Source organism: Zeugodacus cucurbitae, chromosome 6 (genome assembly GCF_028554725.1).
Source record: "Zeugodacus cucurbitae isolate PBARC_wt_2022May chromosome 6, idZeuCucr1.2, whole genome shotgun sequence".
Taxonomy (NCBI): Eukaryota; Metazoa; Arthropoda; class Insecta; order Diptera; family Tephritidae; genus Zeugodacus; species Zeugodacus cucurbitae.
This window is the reverse complement of record NC_071671.1, coordinates 62082459-62105544: the sequence shown is the minus strand read 5'-3', so window position 1 is coordinate 62105544 and position 23086 is coordinate 62082459. Positions and strand designations below refer to the sequence as shown.

Here is a 23086-nt window from a genome sequence, read left to right as displayed (position 1 = left end):
CTAAGTTCGGGTGTAACCGAACATTTTATACTCTCGCAATTTATTTATTTAACTTTATTTATATTATATAATACACAATTTGACCCACATATTCGTCATATATATTGTATAAAGTCCATTGAAAGTTGGAAACCATAATATTAGGTTAGAAGCACCGAGGTCCTCGTGTTCGATATATGGGGCCTTAAAAACCTATGGTCCGATTTCGGCGAATGGGGCTGCCACACTATAAACATAGTATTTATGCAAAGTTCTGCACCGATATCTTCACTAGTACTTACTTTATATATTGTAAAGTAAACGATTCAGATCGTCTTAAAATTCTGGTATATAGGAAGTAGGCGTGGTTGGTAAGCGATTTGGCCTATTTTCACAACATATCATTGGGATTTAAGGAAACTATTACAAACCAAGTTTCATTTAAATCGGTCGAGTAGTTCCTGAGATATGGTTTTTGACCCATAAGTAGGCGACGCCACGCCCGTTTTCCATGTTGTAAAAAAATCTGAGTGCAGCTTCCATCTGCCATTTCTTATGTGAAATTTAGTGTTTCTGACGTTTTTCGTTATTGAGTTAACCCACTTTTAGTAATTTAATTTTCAACCTAACTTTTGTATGGGAGGTGGGCGGGGTTATTATCCGATTTCTTTCATTTTTGGACTGTATTAGGAAGTGGCTAAAAAAAAACGACTGCAGAAAGTTTGGTTTATATAGCTGTATTGGTTTGCGAGATATGTACAAAAAACTTAGTAGGGGGCGGGGTCACGCCCACTTCCCCAAAAAAATTACATCCAAATATGCCCCTTCATAGTACGATCCTTCTTACCAAATTGTATTTCCATAGCTTTATTTATGGCTTAGTTATGGCACTTTATGTGTTTTCGGTTTTCGCCATTTTGTGGGCGTGGCAGTGGTCCGATTTTGCTCATTTTGGAAAGCAACCTTCCTATGGTGCCGAGAAATAAGTGTGCCAAGTTTCATCAAGATATCTTAATTTTTACTCAAGTTACAGCTTGCACAGACGGACGGACGGACGGACAGACAGACATTCGTATTTGAACTCCACTCTTCACCCTGATCACTTTGGTATATATAACCCTATATCTAATGCGTTTAGTTTTGGGTGTTACAAACAACCGTTATGTGAACAAAACTATAATACTCTCTTTAGCAACATTTGTTGCGAGAGTATAAAAAGACAATTTTAGAATTAGAATCCTTGATTATCAATCCAGATAGATACAATTTTCATCATGAAAACCACTTTGCTGCCAAAGCAGTCTACCGTTGTACATTGTAATTATGTGAGTGAAACCATTAAATGTTCAAATAATCAAAATGAAATTCGTGATATACCAACTCATCTGCGTGTATTTGCCTATTCTGACAAACATTGTAGAATTTGTGCAACAGTAGCTGGAGCTTCCTTAAGATTTTCAAACACTACTTGGGAAAAGAAAATCAGAATTGATCCTGAGGAAGTTTACTGAGGTGTTGTTGTTAATGTATTGACTAAGTTCTCGCTTTACTCGCATATGGAGTTTATTTTAAGACCACTTTACTGCATGGGCTTGCTGTATAGGTATATTTAGTTTGTGGGATTATATAGGGCTTCCTGAAAAATATATTTGCAAATCCAAACTCGGCTTAACAGTGAACTACGCTGATCAACTTTGAAATACTGGGAGGTCTACTTGACCAAATCACTTGAAATCAATTCGCTCGAAAAGTGAGTTTTCCTTATTGACAGCGCGTCTATTTATGTAACATTTTTTATGAAGTAGTCTTCTGCATGCTTTCTTTATTACTGTCTTTATAATGAATAGTAGAAAAGTTATTGTTTAATTCAAGAATTATGTTTTCTAGCACACAATACAACATCATCACTAGGTCATTGTATAGGAAATATATTCAATAATATTTAGTTTCAATTTGAAGTCGATCGGTCAATTTCAATTTGCTTTATGATGTCCGCAATTTTGATAAATCTCGCTTCGAGAAAAACGCGTTTAAAAGTATTGACTATAGCTGCTTATACCTGCGAGCAGTCGCTCTTTAGAACGCTATGACTACGGCTGATAAAAAAAATGTTCGAAAATATATTTTAAAAAAAGTACACGATTCTAATAATCACTATATCAGAGAATTTCACATATTATCAACAAAATTAAATCCATGAAATTCCTATCTCACTATATATCTCTCTACCTACCATCTAATGTCTAACTACGAGTATAAAATCTGACTAGAGATTATCATATCAGTTTCCTACTTACGTTACTGCTTTTAGTTTTACACTGACGAGAAGTTATTAGGATAGTAATTCTCTCATTGTAAATATCCTCTGTAGGTTCAGTAACAACAAACTTGCCAACCCCAAACCGCAACAAAAAAAAACAAACTCACTAACAGCTAAACAACAAAAGCAATTTATAACAAACTTACTACCTTTTATCGCAATCGCTGCCATCAGCAGACTCTAACAAACGACTAACATACATATAAATTGCCGCTATTGCTATTAAACCCAAAACTATTTACTGTTATTCCTGTTAGCGGTATATATCAAAAATATTTATTATAAGCGTGTATGCGCGAAGCTTGTTTGTGCTTACCGTCTGCACGAAGCTTAGAAAATTTCACTGGAAAGCATTTTAAATTTCGCTGCCGCACGTATGCGGCTGCCAAAACGGGACAACGCATAACTAACGGTAAAGGTTAAAAGTGCAAAATAGTGGCAAAAGCAATTGTTGTTGCAAAGAGTACAAAACGAACTAAGTTTTTATTAGCCAACAAACGCTTAACAACAATACGATTGTTGTTGTTGCAATATATAGTGTTTATTGTTATTTTTGTATTTTCGCTTGAAAGGTAAACATTTTTATCAACAGCAATTTTTCAACAGTTTTGTTATTGTAATCGTGCACTCAGCGCATGTAGAACATAATTTTTCTAAAAATTTCCGCCAAAATCCTGCATACAACGCTAGAGCAAAAACAAACAACAATAACAGCAAAACTAAATTTTGATTTAATCCGCTTACAGCAATAAAGATAAGTGAGGCGCACAGCTAAGGCAACAAACAACAGCACGCATGCGGAGAGTAGCATAAACTGAAAAACAACAACAACCACAACAACAATATAGTGGTGAAATGCACGAAATGGGAATTAAAAGTTTCAGCGCCTAAAAGCATGCATGCATGTCGGTGGTACTAGGTAGTTTGTGTACGAATAGTAGGTGCAAATCAAATAGCAAAAGCAATAGCATAACAACCGTTAGTGCTGCCACACGGCGCACACAATCGAGTAGGTTGCCTCGCTGGCCAGCTGACTGTTTGTAGTGGGATTTTAGGCGCAATTCAGCGCAAAAATGTTCACCGCTCGCGGCGGCGGCCACTCTTTTGCGTGTGCGGCGCTATTTCTTTCTTTATTTTTTTCATTTTTTGTTGTTTGGTTTTTTTTGCTAATTTTTTTTTGCTTTTGTTGTGCGCGTGTTGAACGTGAGCGCGCCTAACATTCAGCTGATGAGTTGCCGGGTTAACTCCATGAAATGCCATTGAAGTGTGTATATGTATCGGCGTGTTGGCCATGCAAGTTGTCTATGTAAGCGTGCGTGCATTCCCGAGTATTTAGCTAATCTGTTGAGCGCACAAATTGCTCTCACTCGCTCCCCCACACCGCACCATCGCCATCACCTACTCTATGAGACGCATTTGTTTGCTTAACGCGCCATTCTCACTAAATGCCGCTGTTCGCAGCTCATAAGCTTGTAAAATATTGCAAGCTCGCTTTGTGCTCGCACATTTATGAATGCTTATTGCCATAGATGTTTGTATTTTTGTGCGCAAAATTTTGATTGTTCGTCGCACATGTTTTTGTCACATTTTTGCTTGCTAAGCCGTATGTTATAGCTCGCATTTATAGCATATTTTTAGGCGCACAAACTGGTATTACAAGTGCATTATGTTTATTTTATTTTGAGCGGGAAAGGGTGGTTCGTCAGCATATTCTATGAACAAATCAAGTTGTTGTTATGAGTATGTAGAAAAATCGAAAATATTTTGGAATGCTTAGAAGTGGAGTGGAAAGCTTTTAATCGACTACTGACATCCTTAAAAGCTTTGATTGAGAATCGTAAACCAAAAAGTTACGATACCAAAATGAATAGGTGGCATTTTAATCTTTAGTAATACTCTATGTTTTTCATCCTCCAAGCACAAGTTGCAAAGCAACGAGCAATGAAAGGTGCACTACAGCCTTATCGATTATCTCTTTTGCCCAGTTATCATTCTATTAGGGTCTGAGAATGAAATTTATTGAATGATATCGTTGATCTGTTATAATGCGTGTTTTTTAGACGTGTGGTTTTCAATGAGACAATACTTTTTTCGGATTTGGTCTTTTAGACAGTTGTTACTTGATTAATATTCAACTTGGTTTGCCGTTTCACAGTGAACAGACTCCGGAAAGACGTTTATTGTATGTAGACATACGGTCCCAATTGCAGCAAAAAATTGTTGAAATATTGGCGTCTAGTCTGGAATTTATTCAAGCCAGCACTGGTGACCACTTGCCCGATATAATTTTTAAGACAAATGGCCCTTATCTTTATAATTAAGCTAAATTATTGTCCATAACCTTAAATTGTATTCGTTTTATTTCTTCTTCCATATGTTTAAAAAACATCCTTTAGTAAAAAAATGGTGGCATTCTAATCTGTAATGATGGTTTATTTGTTTTTCGTACTCCTAGACGTATATGTGTTGGGCGTGAGTTTCAAAACACCATCTAGGGAAATGTAGACCTCAAACTCGCCGATTACCTCCCCACTGTCTCCTAATTTTTCGTACTCCCAGACGACGTTTCATAGCACCATCCATGGAAAAGTAGGCCTCAAACTCATCAGTTATTTTCTTTACTGTCGAATAATTTCTGACCAGCTACCATTATCTGTGGATTTATGAAAGAACTATGGAATGATGGTGTCGATTAATAACCCCATTTTCTTATATTAATAGTATATACAGTAGTTTTCAGAAGTAACGAATTTTCGTTTTAACGAAAACCGCTTATAACGAACTAGCAAATTTTGGAAGAATTTAGATGATTTGAATTGTTTTGTTATGGGTTTCATTTTCTAACAAATAATTAATAAAATAATTTATTAAACTGAAATTTACGGATATTTAACTAATTTTTATTCCTCTCAGTGAGTACTCGAATTAACGATAAATTCGATGTAACGAACAGGCCTGACAATTAATGTGTTCGTTATTTAAGCCTAAATTAATATTACTCTTTCTATAATACAATATCAATAATACCTTCAGCTGACAAACACGCGCTCAGAGATCTTGGCCCTTAGAATGTTACAGTTCGTAGCTTCCTTACTTTTAGCTAAAAAATCTCATAGATTTTATAGTTTTACTCGATGATTTGAAGTAATATAGTAAAATATATACATACATATGTATGTTTAGTCATAGATATTTTGGACTCCGGACATCGTATAGTAAGCATCGTGTAGTATCCAACTATATTGTTCGAAAAAGAGACGATCTCTTCGAAAGTCCAAGCACAAATGATGGAATATCACTTCTTCTCCTACATTATTCCAAATTCAGGGTTGTATTCTCAAATGTTTTAGGAAAAGTATAGATGAATCAGGTATTTTAATGTTAAATATTTGCCAATGTTATACTTGTTAGGATGGTTCGGTATAATCGCCTGAAAAATGGAAATTATGTACTAGAGACTTATCAGATCAATTAATCAGACTTCACTGACGATCTCAATTACAAAATCTTTTATTAATATCCCGTTTAAATTATATATCGTTTAAATAATAACTCGAAATGTTGGCAATTAAACTGACATTTCTATAACTCGTAACTGACAGTTGGCAGCAACTGTCAAAAGCAAAACAAAGCGCACAAAGCATAAAGCAAATTTTGACAACAAAATTAGAAACAAATAGATAGCGCGCGGCAGTTGCCAGGAAGCGCCCAAAACAAACTGCACAATAAACAAACACTTAGCGTGAAAACACCTCGACTTTATCTATGCTTCTACTACTCACCTCCTCTTTCTCTTTTACGCCGCTGACAACTGGCGGCAGACAATTTGTGGAAGACACAAGAAGGTGTATATACTCCGCCACTGCGCTGGAGTCTTCACATATACTCGCATCCTCACTGCCTTAAAATGTTACCGAACTGTGGTTCAGCTTTGTAATTTATCCTTGCTGTGCTGTTGTTGTTGGCTGCCACTTTTGGCGCCTCACTGATGATTTGTAATTTTCTTTCATGTACCTAGAGCGCGCTTAACTCCGTATTACGCTGTCTTTATGTGTGTGTTACTGCAGCTCAGTGCAAGCCTTGAGCGTAATCTTCTTATAATTTGCGCAAGTCGGTAATGGCGGCTTGACAGCCACTTGACAGTTGGCTTTAGCTGCAAAGCTGGCGCTGGCAATGCACTGACATCGCTCACCACTGATAGCGTCTCACTTGTTTTTGCTGTAGTTGTTATTCTTGTTATCGCACTGTGACATGACGCAATCGCTCTATTTGCGGCTCTGAAGCGTCGCTGTTGGCGCCGCTAGCACTGTCAAGTCAAGTCGCCGCGGTGCTGCGTTCTATCAGCCATCACTTGGCTGCATTCTTGCATTTGGCAAGATTTAAAAAACCATTAAGCTAGCTGCAACTGGCAGTCAGTCTGTCTGTCTGCCTGTCAGCCGAGCAGCTCGTGTTCTTTCGTTCGCTTAACAAAAGCCTTTTTGCGGGTGAAGACTAATGACGCTGAGCTAATTAAAAGTTGTGAACAGAGCGCCGGAGCACGAGCTCAAGCGCTGTGTGGTGGGTGTATGCGGCGAACGCGGCGCCGCCTGTGATTTATCAAATTCATGTGTGGACGTGTACGAATATGAATTTATGAAGTTCCCTGCTTATCGCATTTCGAGCTCATTTCTGCCTTTTTGGCAACAAATTCGCTTGGCAACAAATAACAAATTGCTTTTGGATGTGCAATCAACTTGTATGAAGTGACGCTCCTTATCTACTTTTGCTTGTCTTGTGTTGCGGGCGCAAATTTGGCAACGTAACTTTATTAAAAATGTTTCTAACTAATTTTTCATGTACTTTTAACTCTTATATCGCACCGCATGCCAGTTTTGAGTGATCTAGTTGGCAAGGCTTAACTCATCTTAAATCACCGGGGGCAGTCTTTTGAATTAAGAAATGTTGTGCTGTTTTTTATTTATGAGTGATTTAATGTATCTGATAGATTTGAACCACTTTTTATTAAAAAACACTTTATGAGTGTAAAAATATTTTTTTGAATAAATAATTAAAATTATATTAAAATATCGCCAAATCTCAGGGAAATAAGTTAATCTCTTATATCTCTCTTTCTTTATGGGTTATCACATGCTTCTGATGACAGCTTATGCATATGAAAATTATTCTATTATTGTATATTATATCTCTATAAGTAGATTCCATACATTGAAGAAAACTGGTCCATCCACACAAAAATAGTAAAGCGACTACATTATGAAAACTTTAGTCAATAAGCAAGTAAGAAAGGGTTTTTTTTATTCTTGCAACTTATTTACATAATTTTAATAAGATGACACACAATTTGATAGTATAAACCTCACTAGAATAATGAAATATATATTGGTATAAGGACTGCGATAATTCTTCAACCGATTTCACTCATTTTCATCACTAAGCTACATCATATAAGATTCTACCGGAAGTTTAAAATCCCAAATATTAGGTAAATGGTAGCTAGTGGAAGTTCTGACCCGATTTTAACTATTTTAGGTATAGAGACACATTATTAAAAGTGAAAGATTCCCTCTGAACTTCTTTAAAATATCTGAGAGGTTTGCAGATATCTCCGGTAAAAAATTACAATTAGGATCTGAGTTCTTCATATTCGATAACTGGGACCTTCAAAATTTTTAGACCGATTTGAGGATCTTCAAATAGAGTGTTTGTGTAAAGTTTTTTCCGCTATTTTGATTGTGCTTAATTAATATATGGTAAAGTGAACGAATTAGATAGAATTAAAAATTTGTGTAAAAATGCAAGTGGGCGTAATTGCTAATCGATTTCGCCCATTTTCCATTGGTAACATCTGGGTGTTACGAAAATATTGAACCTAATCATTGAATCTGTTTTGATCGAAAAATGGTTCGATATCGATCGAAAAATTTTACATTGAAATCATTAAAACCGTATCGAAATTAAACTTGTCGATCGAAGGGAATTTAAATATACTCCGTGGTTAATAGATGTCGCTAATTTCGAAATCATTGAATCCGCAAAATCGAAAATTATTGTCGAGATCTATCTGTGTGGTGAGTGAATTGCGGAAATTTAAGAGAAATATACCATTTGGTAGTTTTTATGTAAACAATTACCGATGACGGACTGAGTATTTTAGAGATAAGAGACAAAAGCAGACTAAAAGAAATCAATTTGAGATGTTTACAAACGATATAAAGTTATCCCGAAATAGCGAAAGATGTTTCTTAAAGAGCCTCAGGTGAATTAAATACCTTTTGGGAAAAAATTTAACAAGAGTTAAACGTTGTAAGCTCCCCAATCCAGAACCAAACAGAATGCAAGAAACTGTGTAAAGGCATCACTTGTATATATTATGGGCTTTTAAAGTATTTTATTTATAGTTTTTTAAGTTTGCAATAAAAAAAATTACAAAAACGTACAAGGGATATCTGAAACAGAGAATGGGCCCATCATTTAAGTAACTTTGAGTTCACTCAATGAGGATTTCAGTTTTAATTTTTTTTTACGAAGCAGGAAGCACAGACAATTTAATTTATAAAATTTGTCGATAAAGGTTGATAAAAGAGTTTTACGTTCTCACCTTTTGCTAAAGCAGTTTATCGATCGAATCAATTATAGCTATATCTTTATCGTATCGTAAACGAATTCGCTGCGGATTCTATGTTTAGGCCCATTCTGTACCAAATTTCATTGAAATCGGTCCAATAGTTGCTGAGATATGGTTTTTGGCCCAAGATTTTTCCATTATTGAACTAGTTGGAATGAAACGAATCGTCAATATTAATCTCCACAAATTGTTGGCTTATATTCTTCAAATATTCGAAAATGTCTTATCGTTTCATTAAAGATTGTTCGAATACTTTCTAAAACCAATATGTTTGATACATTTTTTCTGGTATTTTCTGGAGTTTTACTTATTCCCCGCAATTGGCAACTCAATTTTTTAAAATTATAGGATTTTCAAATATTTTCTGTTTTATATTAAAATTTTATTTCTTGTTTTTTCGATAGTAATATACTAGGTCTCTCAGACAAAAAATTTCTATTCCTCCATCGCGAACAGATTAAGAATTTGAAATATAGCCTTAACATTGTCCAGATGTTTTAAGAACTATTGTTGCTATTACGAAAAACTATTTACTTGAATTCCTTACTAAATGTCCTCTAAGGGCATTCAGTGAACAACAAAATTAATAATTCTTTCAAATTTGTTTTTCGACTTTTTTGTAATTTTGTGTTCAAAAGAGACACAGCCAGTTCACAATAAGCGGTCAATTATGTCATTATATGCCTGCAGGCAATCTTAAGTGAGGTAAAATGTCATTGAAGAAACAATAAAGATACATGTGTTGTTAGTGTACGTACATTCAATCAATTTAAACCGTCTAACAAATAAACAACAATTTTGAGGTATACATTATGCAAATCGTTTTCATTGGAAAACAACAAACGAATTGTATATTTTACTAAACAATGGACACAAAATTGCGGACAACTTATTAAGTCAGAAGTGGACAAAAGAGCATTGCAATAGAGGACGAAGAAAGAAATGAAGGAAAATAAGTTAAATGTCAACAACATGTTGTCTTCATTAAAAAGTCTTCAAGTAAAATATATGTATATTGAATGATATTTCGACGAATAAAATTCATTGAATTAAGAGTTGATCAGAAAACGGAAACTTACAGAGTCTTGGATCAAATCTGCCAAGATATAGTCTAAAGATATAAAGGCAACGTACAACCTCCATGTGCGCTCTAATTAAATCAATAGTTCAGTAGAAGTTTAAATTTTGTGAAAACTTTCGTTTTTCAAATATTTTTAAGGCATATAGCAGAAGTGGGAAAACGAAAGCTTAAATAAAGCTCCAGCAGAAGTGTGAAAGCTCAATGTTTTAAGAGCTTAAATTCAGTGAAAGCTTTCTCTTCTTTCTGTTTATTAAATTTACTTTCCATTAATTCAAAAGTGATAGAAGAGTACGCTTGCGTCACAATTTCATCACATTACTGTGCCGCAAAATCGCTATGCAACGCAGGCAAACCAGAGTTGAATGATTTCTGAAATTTATAAATATATGTATGCATGTAAATTTATGCCGTCTGCATTGTTGCTGCATCAGCATAAATTCCGCAATGACTTTATGTCAAGCTTCCTCTTCGAACGCATGAAATATGTACTTACGCCTAAAATACAGGGCAAAAGCAAAGAGTGGAGGGGCGTGGCAGCGTACTCGTTTATAAATACGTTCGTCGAGTTGGCTGTGTTGTGGGGGAGAAGCGCTTGAAGTGTTTTTGTTGCCAGCCATGCATCAATGCTTTCGAAGGCCCCCAAAGGCCCGTAATGCGCGCTTTGTCTTTATGCGTTCTCCCTCGAATCGAGCTCACAAAATTCCAGTTTATGTTTGAATACAAGCACAAATGCAGAGGAAAAAGGGATTGCTGGCGAAGTGCACTTGCAATGGCAACAAAATTGTCAACATCAGCAACATGATAACGTTGACAGTCAACAATGTACGTGTGTGTGTTTGGATTTGAGTTAACAATGCGCAATTACCGACATATAGACATATACATATATGGACAAATAAGTAATATCTGCAAACTGGCAGGAAATCCTGAAGTGGCGTTGGAAATTTTAAAGAACGCCGGACCGGAGTTAATACTCATGAGTTCTACTAAGAGTAGCGAAGATAGTTATTGGTTGTTGCGATGTGTCTGATGTTGCAGTCAATACAACGCTGTTTGAATTTCTAGTACTTGCTGTTTAAATCAGACTACCATGATATTCCAGAAATGATTACGATATAAAATTCCCATGGAACTGGGGAAAAATCGAGGCTTTTTGAATTTATCAGAAAGTAATCAGGTCCAAAATTGATGAGACAGGTCTGAATCGCCAAAATAATAGCCCTTGATCGGATCCGAAAATCCGAGTCAATCCTGGTGTCGCAGAACCGGCTGTTGTGGGGACCGCGTCGACAGTACCCCAATTTCTTGGTTATGCGCGCCTGGTAGAAATCTAGTATTGATTCGTTTCACATTTTCATTTTCCCTGCTGCACTAAAATTTTCCTACATGCCTGCAACTACATTTCTCCTCCACTAAAAATGCGCTCATCACTGTGTTGTGACATTTCTCTACGCCACACGACTTGCTTGCAGCAATAAGCATTATGAATTCATATGCTCGGCCAGGACTTGCTCGTCTGTTTAACTGTCTGATTTGTAGCCTCTTTCAGGCCGGCGCGCGTTTGTTGCAATTATTTGTGGAATGAGAAATAAATGAAAAGTTGTTACAACTTGCAACAAGCAGTCATGTACCATGTTAACTCCAACGAGTCGGGAATGTGCAAGTGGCAGATATGCACCTACATCCATGTGGGGGAGGACGCGTGTACTGCGGGCTCATCGATTTAATGGATATGTGGGACTTTGTTGGCGCACAATGCGTTTGGAAAATGGCACAGAGTTGGTATTTGATCCCTGATGGTATTTGGTAGTTTCTTTGTGGGGAATTTCGAATATTAATTTCTAACTACATAGTATCGGTTGCATACATATCTACCTACTATATATGAATGCATACGAATATTTTTTCCGTATTTTACGCATACCGAACATTGAACATTGAAAGGACAAATGGATCTATAGAATTTTCAATGGGCCTAATCATTGAATCTGCGGCGAATTCGATTTTGATACCATAAATATTTTCGATCGAAATTTTCATGCCATCATAGATTCCGTCGATAAACTGCTTTACCACAAAATGAGAACGTACTACTGGTTTATCGACCTTACCGACCAATTTTATCAATTTAGTTAAAAAAAAAAATTAAAACTGTCCTCATCATCGAGTGAACTTAAAATTGCTTAGATGAAGGACACATCCCCTATTTTAGATATGCCCTGTACGTTTTTGTTAAAAATTTAACATCAGTTTCACACTATAAATAACCTATAATATATAAACCTTTACACGATTTCTTTCATCCAGTTTGGTCGTCAATTAGGGGGCCTATACCGTTTAACTATTGTGAAATTTTTTCCAAAAAAGACAAAATTCTTTCGCTATTTCGGGTGGGCAACTTTATATCGTTTTTAAAAACCTTAAATTTATTTTAGTTAATCTGTTTTTGTCTCTTGTCTCTAAAATACGCATTTAAAATCCATCTTCAGTAATTCTTTAAATAAAAACTTCAAAAAGGTTTATTTCTTTTAAATTTCCGCAACTCACTCATCAACGGATAGATTTCGAGCAAAATTTTCGATTTCCGGATTCAATGATTTCGTAATTAGCGACATCTATTAGCCGCGGTATATATTTTATCAAGTCGGTAAGTGAGTTCGATGTGATTTTTATTTTCGATACGGTTTCAATGATTTCGCCGTAAAATTTTTCGATCGTATCGAAACATTTTTCGATTAGTTTTGTTCTTAAACTATTTGAATTGTTATCTTAGATACATGTAACTATAGAATAACTCTTTATCTATGACAACCATATTTTTATTATTCTTTATTCTGGAATATAGTATACATATGTAAAGATCAGATTTTTCCGAAATATATGTGTCTAGGTGGCGCTGCTCTCCATATAGTTACATATTGAACGATGAGCTCTGTGCTTCCACTCCGTTATTGAAATAGAGATATACTAGATGTTTTGATGTTCTAGCAACATGAAACTCACTAATATAACTTGGATGTTATGTTTTTCTGACAGTTCCTGACGGAAAATAACCTTGTTCCGATTTGTAACTGTGTTGAGAATATTTTTTGATGCTCGTTTTCTGAAAGGACAGTTAGTATACTTCTCTTTATTGCTGTAAGAATAGACCTTATATATCAAAGTAAAAGTAGCTCATATATTTTTTTCTTCACAACTTTTATAACAGAATCCCACAAATCGCAATCCGTATATTCGATTTTTTACTTACCCTATATATAAAGCAAAGTTGTGTGCCTTACAATTTTCCATCAAATATCTCCGAAAAAATTGAGTATTAAAAACGCAAATATTTTAATATTTTTTTAAATTCACATCTCATGTAAAATTTTATTTTTAATATTTAGGTTTTTTTTTCATTCATATTTATCATTAAATTAAATTAATAGTTGCTTTTTATTTATTCATTTAATTGCAATATTTATGCTTACTGCAATTTATGTGCTCGCTATTGTTCAGTACGCTTACAACTACTACATAACCTCACTTTTCGGGCTGCACAACAAAATGCCACTTACATTAGTCTAATGCTGATTATAGCTGGCAGCTTATACGTTTTTTTTTTATTTATTGTATTTATTGTAATTTGTTATTTTTTTTTTCTTAATTTTAATTTTTTCTTTATTTATATATTTTTTTTTAATTTTCATGTAACTAAATTTTAAATATTTTTTTTCCTTTCATAATTTTTTTTTTTAATTTTTATGTAACTAAATTTGCTCTTCATGTTTTTTTCTTTAAACAACAAATAGCTAATTTGTTTGTTTTTATTGTAATGCAATTATTGACCATTTGAACGCAAAATAAAAAATATTTATTTTCTCACTTTATTGTTGTTGTAATTGTCTGTTGTCTGCTATGCGCTATTTATCGCTTGATCTGTTTGTTGCCTTGCTATTGTTGTTGTAGTTCTTACATCTGCTTTTTTTCCAACTGCACCGTTATTCATTACATGTATTTGTTTGTAAATTTTGCCACTAAAATGCGTAATAAACATGCTAATTCAATTTTTTTATTATTCGTATTTGTATTTGCAATAATTTTATTAAATATTTTCAGTTTTTTTTTGTTTTTTTTTTATAATTTATTTGTTTGCTATTTGTTACACAATTTTATATTAATTACATACATAATTCGTTTATTTGTTGTTGTCGTTTCAAATGCTTAATTTTATCCGCGTAATACATACATACATTAACAGTTAAGAGTCTGTGAGTGTGAGAGTTTTTTTGTTTTTGCTCTTAAACAATACACTTAAATAGTCCTTTATCATATTTAATTAAATGCTCGTATTTGTTTATATGTATTTATGTTGTTTTTTGTGTACAACTTTTTTAAGTATATATGTATGTATTTATGTGAGTACTTAATATTCAGTGTTTATTGTATACATTTTCAATTAGTTTAATTATTTATTAAGTGTTTTGTTTTAATTTCATTTCATAACTAGTTTTTTCGTTAATATTTTTTTAAACTATTTTATTTTAATTTTTACAGTTTTGTTTTTTATAATTTTTAATTTTTTTTCATAATAAGTTTTTGATATTTTCTACATTAGTTTATTTTTTAGTTTTTTATATATATATTTTTTTTAATTTTTTATAATACATTTTTAAATATTTTTTCATATATTTTATAATAATTTTTTAAACCATTTTTTATTATTAATATTTTTCTTTTTATACGCTATTCATGGCAAATATGTATTTTTTTTCGCTTCCATTACCTTCAGTACACTAATCTGTTAATTCGCTTTATTATAGTTTTGTTTTCAATTTTTTTTCTCAAATTAATTTTATATAAATTACAGTTTTTTCGAACATTTTCCTTAAATTTTAAATCTTTTTATGTGCTCTTTTACATTTTTCGCATTTTTCGTACTTCCATTACATGTAATGATTACTAATGAATGTGATTACATTAAGTATTTAATTACATATGTAATATAATTACATTACTTAATTATTTATTTAATTATTGCATTATTCAATACATGCAAAATGTAATTACAGTAATTAATTACAGCACATTAATTATAATTACATTACTTAAATACATTCTTTTATTTAAAATTTACACTCTCAAGTAATTTCAAACTTTCTTTATTTCTTCAATAACGTAGCAAATACCAGCACATATTAACAGTTAGTTGTCTATATAATTAACACTAGCATACAAATGTACTTATAAATGCATATTCAAGCAAATAATTATGTAAAATTACACTTAACATTACCACTACAATTATTAATTAATTATATTTAACATTTTCCATGCGAAATTTACATGCAAATCGGCTTGCTCACCGCCTTAATTACCGCTAAAATACAGTACCGTTACATTTAACTTTTATATATATACATTACGCATGTGGTCTCCTCGTATTTATATATGTAAATAAGAAAAACTTCCAATAAGCCGTATAAAAGTAGTGGAAAAACTAATTAATAATTATTAATTCGCCATAAATTGTGCTCAGTTCATTAACACACATTATTTTCATAAAATTATAATATATGTATATATATGAAGATAATATATGTAGATTTACAGTTATTGGCAATCGAAATGCTATACATTTTAAATTAGCTTTTTGCTTTTGGATGGCAGTAAAAAAATTCGTTGCGCTACGCTGCACTTTCAAGCGCAGCCGGAAAAACCCGCTCAATATGCTTAATGATACTTAAATTCAACGTTAAACACAAACAAATTTGCATATTAATCAATATGTATTATATATACATATATATACATATATTTAACTGTATATTTATTTACCTTTTAATTTTTTATTAATTTTTCATAATTTTTTTATAGCCACCAAATGTTGTTTAAATGTAGCTGGGAGACCAGCTTCCGTGAGTGCTCTTTTGTTGTAGTTGTAGTTATATGCTGCTATGTGTGTATGCGTGTGCGCTTATTTGTTAGCGCTAAGTGGCATTTAATGCATAAATAAGTGAAAAAAACACTCGAAAAGTAATTTCAATTTTATTAAATTTGTCAATATTTAAGTTTTCAAATAGCCAATAAGCTTTTGATTAAAAGTCAAAATTAATACGCGCGAATTAAGTTAGTCGCATTAAGCTGGTAATGAGAAAGTGCTGAATAAATAAAAGTTGGCGCAGTTATAAAAAACTTATGTATATGAGTGGGTGTATGAGTGTGCGTTATGACAGTTTATACTCTTTTTTGTCGCCTTTTAAGTGTTTAACAATCCGCAAAATTAAACAAATTAATTGCAATTAATATTCATTAGTTTAGTGGGGTAATTAAAATGCATAACTATGAGCTAGCTTCAAACATTTTAGCGCTCACACAGATTTTCGAACTTTTAATTTTAATAAGTAGTTTTTCTTGCAGGCTTGTATTAATTTTTAATTTTCATTTATTAATTATTATTTATTAATATTTTTCTCATACTTAAAATTAATATTTTTTGTTCTCTTTCACTAATTACTGCTAATTACGCCCAAATTCGTTACTTACTTACATGTAAGTATATATTTTGATATATTTTACATATGTATGTAAATAATTTTTATTATTTTTTTAATAATATTTTATCATCTAATTCCCTTAACTCTACCTTTTAACTCTGCTTAATAGTTTCCTTCCTTCTATTTTTATTACTTTCTTTTGCGCATAATATGTAGAATTCGTGTAGTCGTATAAAAAATGAAATTACAACTCGTTTAATTGTAATGAAATATGCAATATCACAGGTACATTTTTTTATTAGTAAAAATCATAAACTTTTTTTAATGGTTGTAGTGGAAAAAAATATTATTGCTTGGTAAAGAAAAAAAAAATGTCATGCGATAAAAAAAAATGAAAATATGTTGCATGCTTAAAAAGGATAGTAGTAGTAGGACTATCAATAAAGGTAAAGTAAAGCATAGTAATTAGTTAGTGAGCTTTTAAAGTATTTTTCTTTCATAATTTAAAACTACTTATTTCACGAATTAGTTGGAAAAATACAGAATAAAGTTCAAAAAGTAAGAAATTATACTGAAAAAATTAAGACAATATAGTGTTTAGGTTAAATTTTGAGAAATAAAATAATAATATTATTAAAAAAAGTTGACATTAATAATGAAAGATAATAATATCGAAAAAAATTCGAAAATATAAAATAGGAAAAGTTGAAGAATCTGTAAATTTTAGTTCCGAAAAAACTTTCCTTGACAAAACATTTTTATATCATTTCTTGTGCTACTCAAAAAAAATTCTTAAACGAAAGTTAATAATAAAAAAAAAACAAAAAAAAAATTTTAATTAAAAAAGCATGAGAAGTAAAACTCTTTAAAAAAAAATACTTAAATATATTAAATGAAATTAAAACCAAACTCAATTAATTACTTCTTACTCTTTATTGATTTTTTCATACAAGTAACACAAAATAAAAAATTACATTAGAATATTCGTTAAAAAACTTAATACAAAAAATTTTATATTTATTTTTATTTTTATAATGTTATTCAAAAAATATAAAAAAATATTTAGTTAAATATTTCATGTTATAACTCATAAAAATAATTCAAAAAAAAATAATTTTTAATATGTATTATAAAATTATAGTTCGAATAATCTAGTCTAGAGAAACTATATTTTATAAGTGCTTAATACTCTCTGGTACTTTTTTCTGTGTACTAGCTATACCTCGAGTTTTCAAAATAAATGTTCGCAACTTCAAACATTTTTCCAACTTTCTTCCAAAAATTTTTCCCGCACCGAAAAAATATAGAAAATTCATGAAAATAAATTATATGGCATCTACGCATTACTGCTTACAAGTAGGTAATTGTAAATAATAAATTTAAGTTCAGCAGGGTGTTATAATTACAGTTACAATTATAGTAGTAGGTAGCCACTAACCATTCGTCATTGTATGCGTTTTATATACTCGTAAATTATTCATATTTGATATTATTATTATTGGATTCGATTTTATTACATTATATACATTGATGAACTAACGGCATTCGAAAAGGTTTATCAGCTTATCTTTCCATAGAAATCTGTTTTAATTTTACAACTTGTACAGTGAACACGCAGCTTAACATCATTGAAGTCTCAACCATTTTAGTGAATTTGTTGTAGTTTTGCTTATCGTTTACACAGAGAATTTCGGCGAAAGTTACGTAATGTCTTAACACTTACACATTTAATAAGAATTCTGGTAAATTTCTTTTGCTTCTTAGACTTTACAACACAAATTTTGATAATTTGCCTATATGATATTGGATTTGAGTCAGTTTTTTAACTTTTTATTTACATATGTGTGGGTATCGTTTCTTTTGTTTTTGAATTTACTCAATATATTTTGTTCGATTTTCACTCACTTCGGTACGTATTTGCGTTTTAACTTGTTCGTTTTCGGGTTTAGCCGAATATATCAAATTTATAATTAGTAATTTTAAATCTTAATTATTTTTTCTTATCACAAACACACACATACACATACAAGTATTAATTTTAAGTGTATTACCCTGTGTTTTGTTCTTCAGTTTTGAATTTGCTGTTTGTCCTAGTAGTATGTATAGTATATTCAATGAAAATACTTTAATTTATTTTTCATATTTTTTTAGTTCAGAAAAAATCTCATCTTCAATTGTGCTCTTATTGTTTTCGTGGTAAACATGGCAGTTTCAATTTTAATTTATTTTTATCGATCTGGCATGTTGCGTCTATATTTTTCTCGAATATATGTTTAAGCATATGGTCGTAAATGCAATTATTTATTGTTTCAAATTAATTATTATGGCATATTTGGAATCATGTGCATGTCTATAGACTTTTGTTTTTTGTTAAATTGTAATTTAGTTATACTGTCATATTCTGTTATTATGAAACTGATACTCTAGTAATTTGAGACTGATATTCTTTATATAAACTTTAACAGTGGTAAAAGGACTCACTTATTTAATATTAACCCGAAGAGAAATTTGAAAATGGTTAAATATTTGATACCAAAATATAAATAAAAATAAAAAAAAAAATATTAAAAAATATCATTTAGAAAATATTAACATTTCTAAAATAAAAAATGGCGAAAATATTAATATAAAAATTTGAAAATAATGTTAAATTAATTAAAATAAAAATTAAAATTATTTGTTATATTTCTTCATAAAAAATTTGTTAACTAAATTACTTCATCTATTGTCCACAGTCCGTACATATTTTAGCGGACAATGTTAAAATAACAGTTAGAGTGGAATTCATGTAAAATTGTTAACAGCGAAGCCATTACATTTAAGAGACTGGTACGGCCTGCTAAATAGCATTGCGTTATGGATTTTTATTAAAAAAAATTTAAATATAAAATAATTTAAAGTTGAAGCAAAAGTTTAAACATTAAAATCCTGCTCAAACAACAGTAAATTATAAGTAAAATAGCGTGAAACGAACACACCACTGTTAAGCCAATATTTGAACCAAAACATGTATGTCAAAGTTTTCTCCACATTTACAAAAAGAATAACAAACATATGACACAGTTTATTATTTATACGAAAAGTTATAAAATATTATTGAATATCCAAAAAGAGCATAGTCTTCTACTTTTGTATACCACTAACTTCCAACAAGGGAAACTCTTGCATACCACCCACCAATATCGGGCCAAACAACCATTTATCACCAGCTTCGGTAATTTATCGGCGCATAAACTTCGCTTTTATACCGTACACTGCCTTAGATTTATACTAGCACTATGATAGATTGTAGACAAAATGCGCTAGCTGGCGGTCAAAGTAGAAAAGAGTACGGAGAAAGAAGCAAAGCGTTGCTTTAAAAGTCTGCTGGAAACGCGAAGTAGGCAGACATTGGAAATTGCGTGTTAAATGATTGCAAAATTGTTTTTAGCATACCTTTAGGCGCAAAGGATAGAAAACAAGCTGAGACTGCGACGGATATGCGACGGATATGCGACTGTGTTACGACTAGCATGCAGAGCGTGACATATTTAGACATATTGACAAGTTTTGTACCTAGTCATCTATATATGTATGCAATAACGGCAGTAACATAAATTTTTGAAGCGCCCTCCGTAACAGCGGCACCATTTACATGGTACACTAACTGCTAGCCGGCAGCAAAATTTCGTTTTGTTTATGTATATTTGTGACAATTTGCATTTCAAAGAAAATTGTCGTCAATTGGCGTGGAATTGTGGCAAGCAGTCGCTGCTGAAAGGTAGCCATTTTTAAAAATGACGCGTTGGTATGCTAGAGCATGTTATTTATTAAGGAGAGGGAAGGTGATTTCGAGTCTAAGCAGCCGTAAAGGGTGTTACGCCAGTTACTATATGTCGCCTGTGCGCTTGCAAATGGTTTTGGTGACGCTCGGTTGGCATGCAAAATGTGTGGCAGTCACGCGAGTAAGCGTGGCATTACTCTTTAAAGCGAAGCTTGAACAAAATTGTTGGGTTTGGGGTGGCGTTGATTGTGTGGTAAGGGTGAAGGTTATCTTGCCTCATTCGAAAACGGCTGAAAATTATGATATTTTAGGACTGTGTAACTAAATTTTGTTGTTGCGTGATGCGCTTGTGTCTGGGAAAGCGTTGCTAAATGCCATTTGAAATACGGAATACATGGAATTGTCTGTCAGTCGACACAGTCTAGCGCTGCTTTAAACTGTATGTGCTATTAGTTTCCTTTTATTTTTGTCTTCTTAGTTTGTTGTTATTTTTGTGTTCGTTCAGTTTTTCAGTTCAGTTCAGGGTTTCGTGCAACATTTGCCATTGTTTGCGGTTAGGTGCCTTGTGGCAGCGCCTAAAACTACACAACCATTTCGATGCGCGCATACATACAACACAGCTTAACCTACACACGCATACAAGTACATAGCTAACCTATACATATAAATACTTAACTACACTTAATTCGCTTAGTTACCACTTACACGTACTACATACAACTCACTAGTAGACTACTCACAAATTAGCGCCGCGCCGATGTTGCCGTTACCTTCACCGTTGTTGCACCGGCCAACGCCTACAGCAGCCTGCTCGTACATCGGCAGCTGCACCGTTGGCAACCACTAAAAGTACATAACCACATCACTCACGCCGGCCGCATATCAATTGCCCTGCTGCGTCACCAGCTTGCCGGCAGCAACAACACCGCCGCCTAAATGCGCGCTGCTCGGCGGCGGCGGCATGCCCGGCTCGCCCGCCTCCGCGTACAAACAGGAGCCCTCACTGCACGAACAGGTGTCGCCTTCACGCGAACTGCTGCAACAGTCGCTGCAATTCCGGTGATCGCCGAGCACCTCATAACCGCAGGACGAGCTGCCGCCCAGCGTGCTGGTGTTGCCGTTGCCGCAGCCGCCACCTATGCCGCCCTTGAGCATGTGCTCGCGCTCCGTCGACTCGTTGATGTCCGCGTACCCGCCGTTACTGCTGCCGCCGCCTATTTGCTTCTGACAACGGTAATTGCCCTTACCGCCGCCCTCTTGGCTGCTCTCCGAACGCAGTGTATCGTTGCCGTTGCCCGCGTACGCCGCCTGACCGTGCGTGTGATGTTGATGCGCGTGCATATGGGAGCCGTGTTGGTGCTGATGCGCGTGTGCGTGATTGTGCGCGTGTGTGTGCGTGTGTGAATGTCGCGAATGATCGGAACACTCGGAGGAACATTGATAGATGGGATTGGCGCCACCGGCGCTGGGTGGCATGTGCGCCTGCAGTGGCTGATACCAACCTTCACCCGGTGGTGGCAGCGGTTGCAGAGGTGAGGCGAGCGCATCGCAGCTATTGCAGGCGCTGTAAATGAAAGAGTGAAAACAGACAATGTAATTGCAAGGCATATGTTAATTTCGCACACAAATTAAAGATAACAAAAACAACAATGCGGTGCGCGCGTACTTACCGTCCATTGGAGCAACGTGAATTGTGTGTGCCCGTCGGCTGGTACTCGCTCATGGCATGCCTGGGCGCCGGGTAGTGGATATGTATGTTGCGTGGCGGTAGTTGTGCGGTGCCCGCGGCACCAGGTGGAAAGTATGGTGGCAGTGGTGGTGGATGTTGACCGGTCGGTGTAATCTGGTAACGATTCTGTGAGCCGCCTACACAAGGCAAAGGATTATTGTAGTAATTCTCCGTTGGCCGCGAGGCAACGCATTGTGGTGACACACCCCACGTGGAGAAACCGCCCGAGGAGCTGCTGTGTATGGAAGAGTTCAAAGCGCTGTTACAAAGTGGAAATGGAGAATTGTTCATTTAATTGCAATAATATTAAACGCTATGTAGTTGCGCGGTAATTAATCAAAGGCGCTGCGTGTTACTTACCTCTGATGTGTTGACATGCCCGAGCCGCCGCTCTTGGAGCTTTTGCGTGAAGACTGTGGTGAACCGGGTGCGTATATTACGCCGCCTGTGTTAGCGCCGCCGCTGCCAGCATTGCAGCCACTTGGCAGTGGTGGTGGGTGCTCCGGTGGTGGTGGCAAGAACTCTGACCAATTAAATTGTTCTGTTATTTATTTTATTTTAAGTTTTATAGCAGAGTTTTACAGCAAACACAATAATAATTACAACATTGAACATCAAAATTGATTTTTGGTTGAGCGTAAATTGTTTGTTGAGGAACCGGAAGTTGGTGGGTGGTGGAAGAACATGAAATTGTAATATAGACAAATATTTGTGGATTAGACGACATATATTTCGTTGCAGTTGCAATTATAATTAACTAAAGTAAATTAATAGTTATTTGATTTGAAGGTTGCGTGGTTGGCATGAAAAGTAAATAAATGAAAATGAAAAAGTGATAAAGCAGAACTGATAAACTATTATAATACACGCTTAACCGCTAAAAATTATTTAAAGAATATCCAAAAAAATATTTAAAATATGAAAAGTTGTATCTTCTAAACACTTTTCAGGCAAAAATAATGGTATTCACATTTAAAATATACTTTTAGAACCTTAAAATATAGAACTTTTCTTGAATGATCTCGTTCACTCTCTTACTAGTGGCAAAATAATACTCGCGTAAATTTTGATGCCAAACAAATTGAATTAGGTTAGGAGGTTAAGGGGCGTCGA

General features: G+C 33.7%; 1 protein-coding gene across 5 annotated transcripts in view; it reads right to left on the bottom strand.

Moving 5' to 3' along the window:
* Positions 1 to 13336: 13336 nt before the first annotated feature.
* The window catches only part of LOC105209387 (protein sax-3), a 292880-nt gene continuing 283130 nt past the window's right edge, over positions 13337 to 23086 (bottom strand). For 3 of the 5 annotated variants that reach the window (XM_054234983.1, XM_054234981.1, XM_054234982.1), the window contains exons 21-23: positions 22334 to 22514; positions 21915 to 22232; positions 13337 to 21808 (exon numbers count right to left, since the gene is read on the bottom strand). In XM_054234983.1, coding sequence (XP_054090958.1) covers positions 21127 to 21808; positions 21915 to 22232; positions 22334 to 22514 — 1181 coding nt within the window. In that variant the 3' untranslated portion in view covers positions 13337 to 21126. The remainder of the gene's footprint in view (positions 21809 to 21914; positions 22233 to 22333; positions 22515 to 23086) is intronic. The other 2 variants (XM_054234986.1, XM_054234985.1) reach the window with 2 other exon arrangements.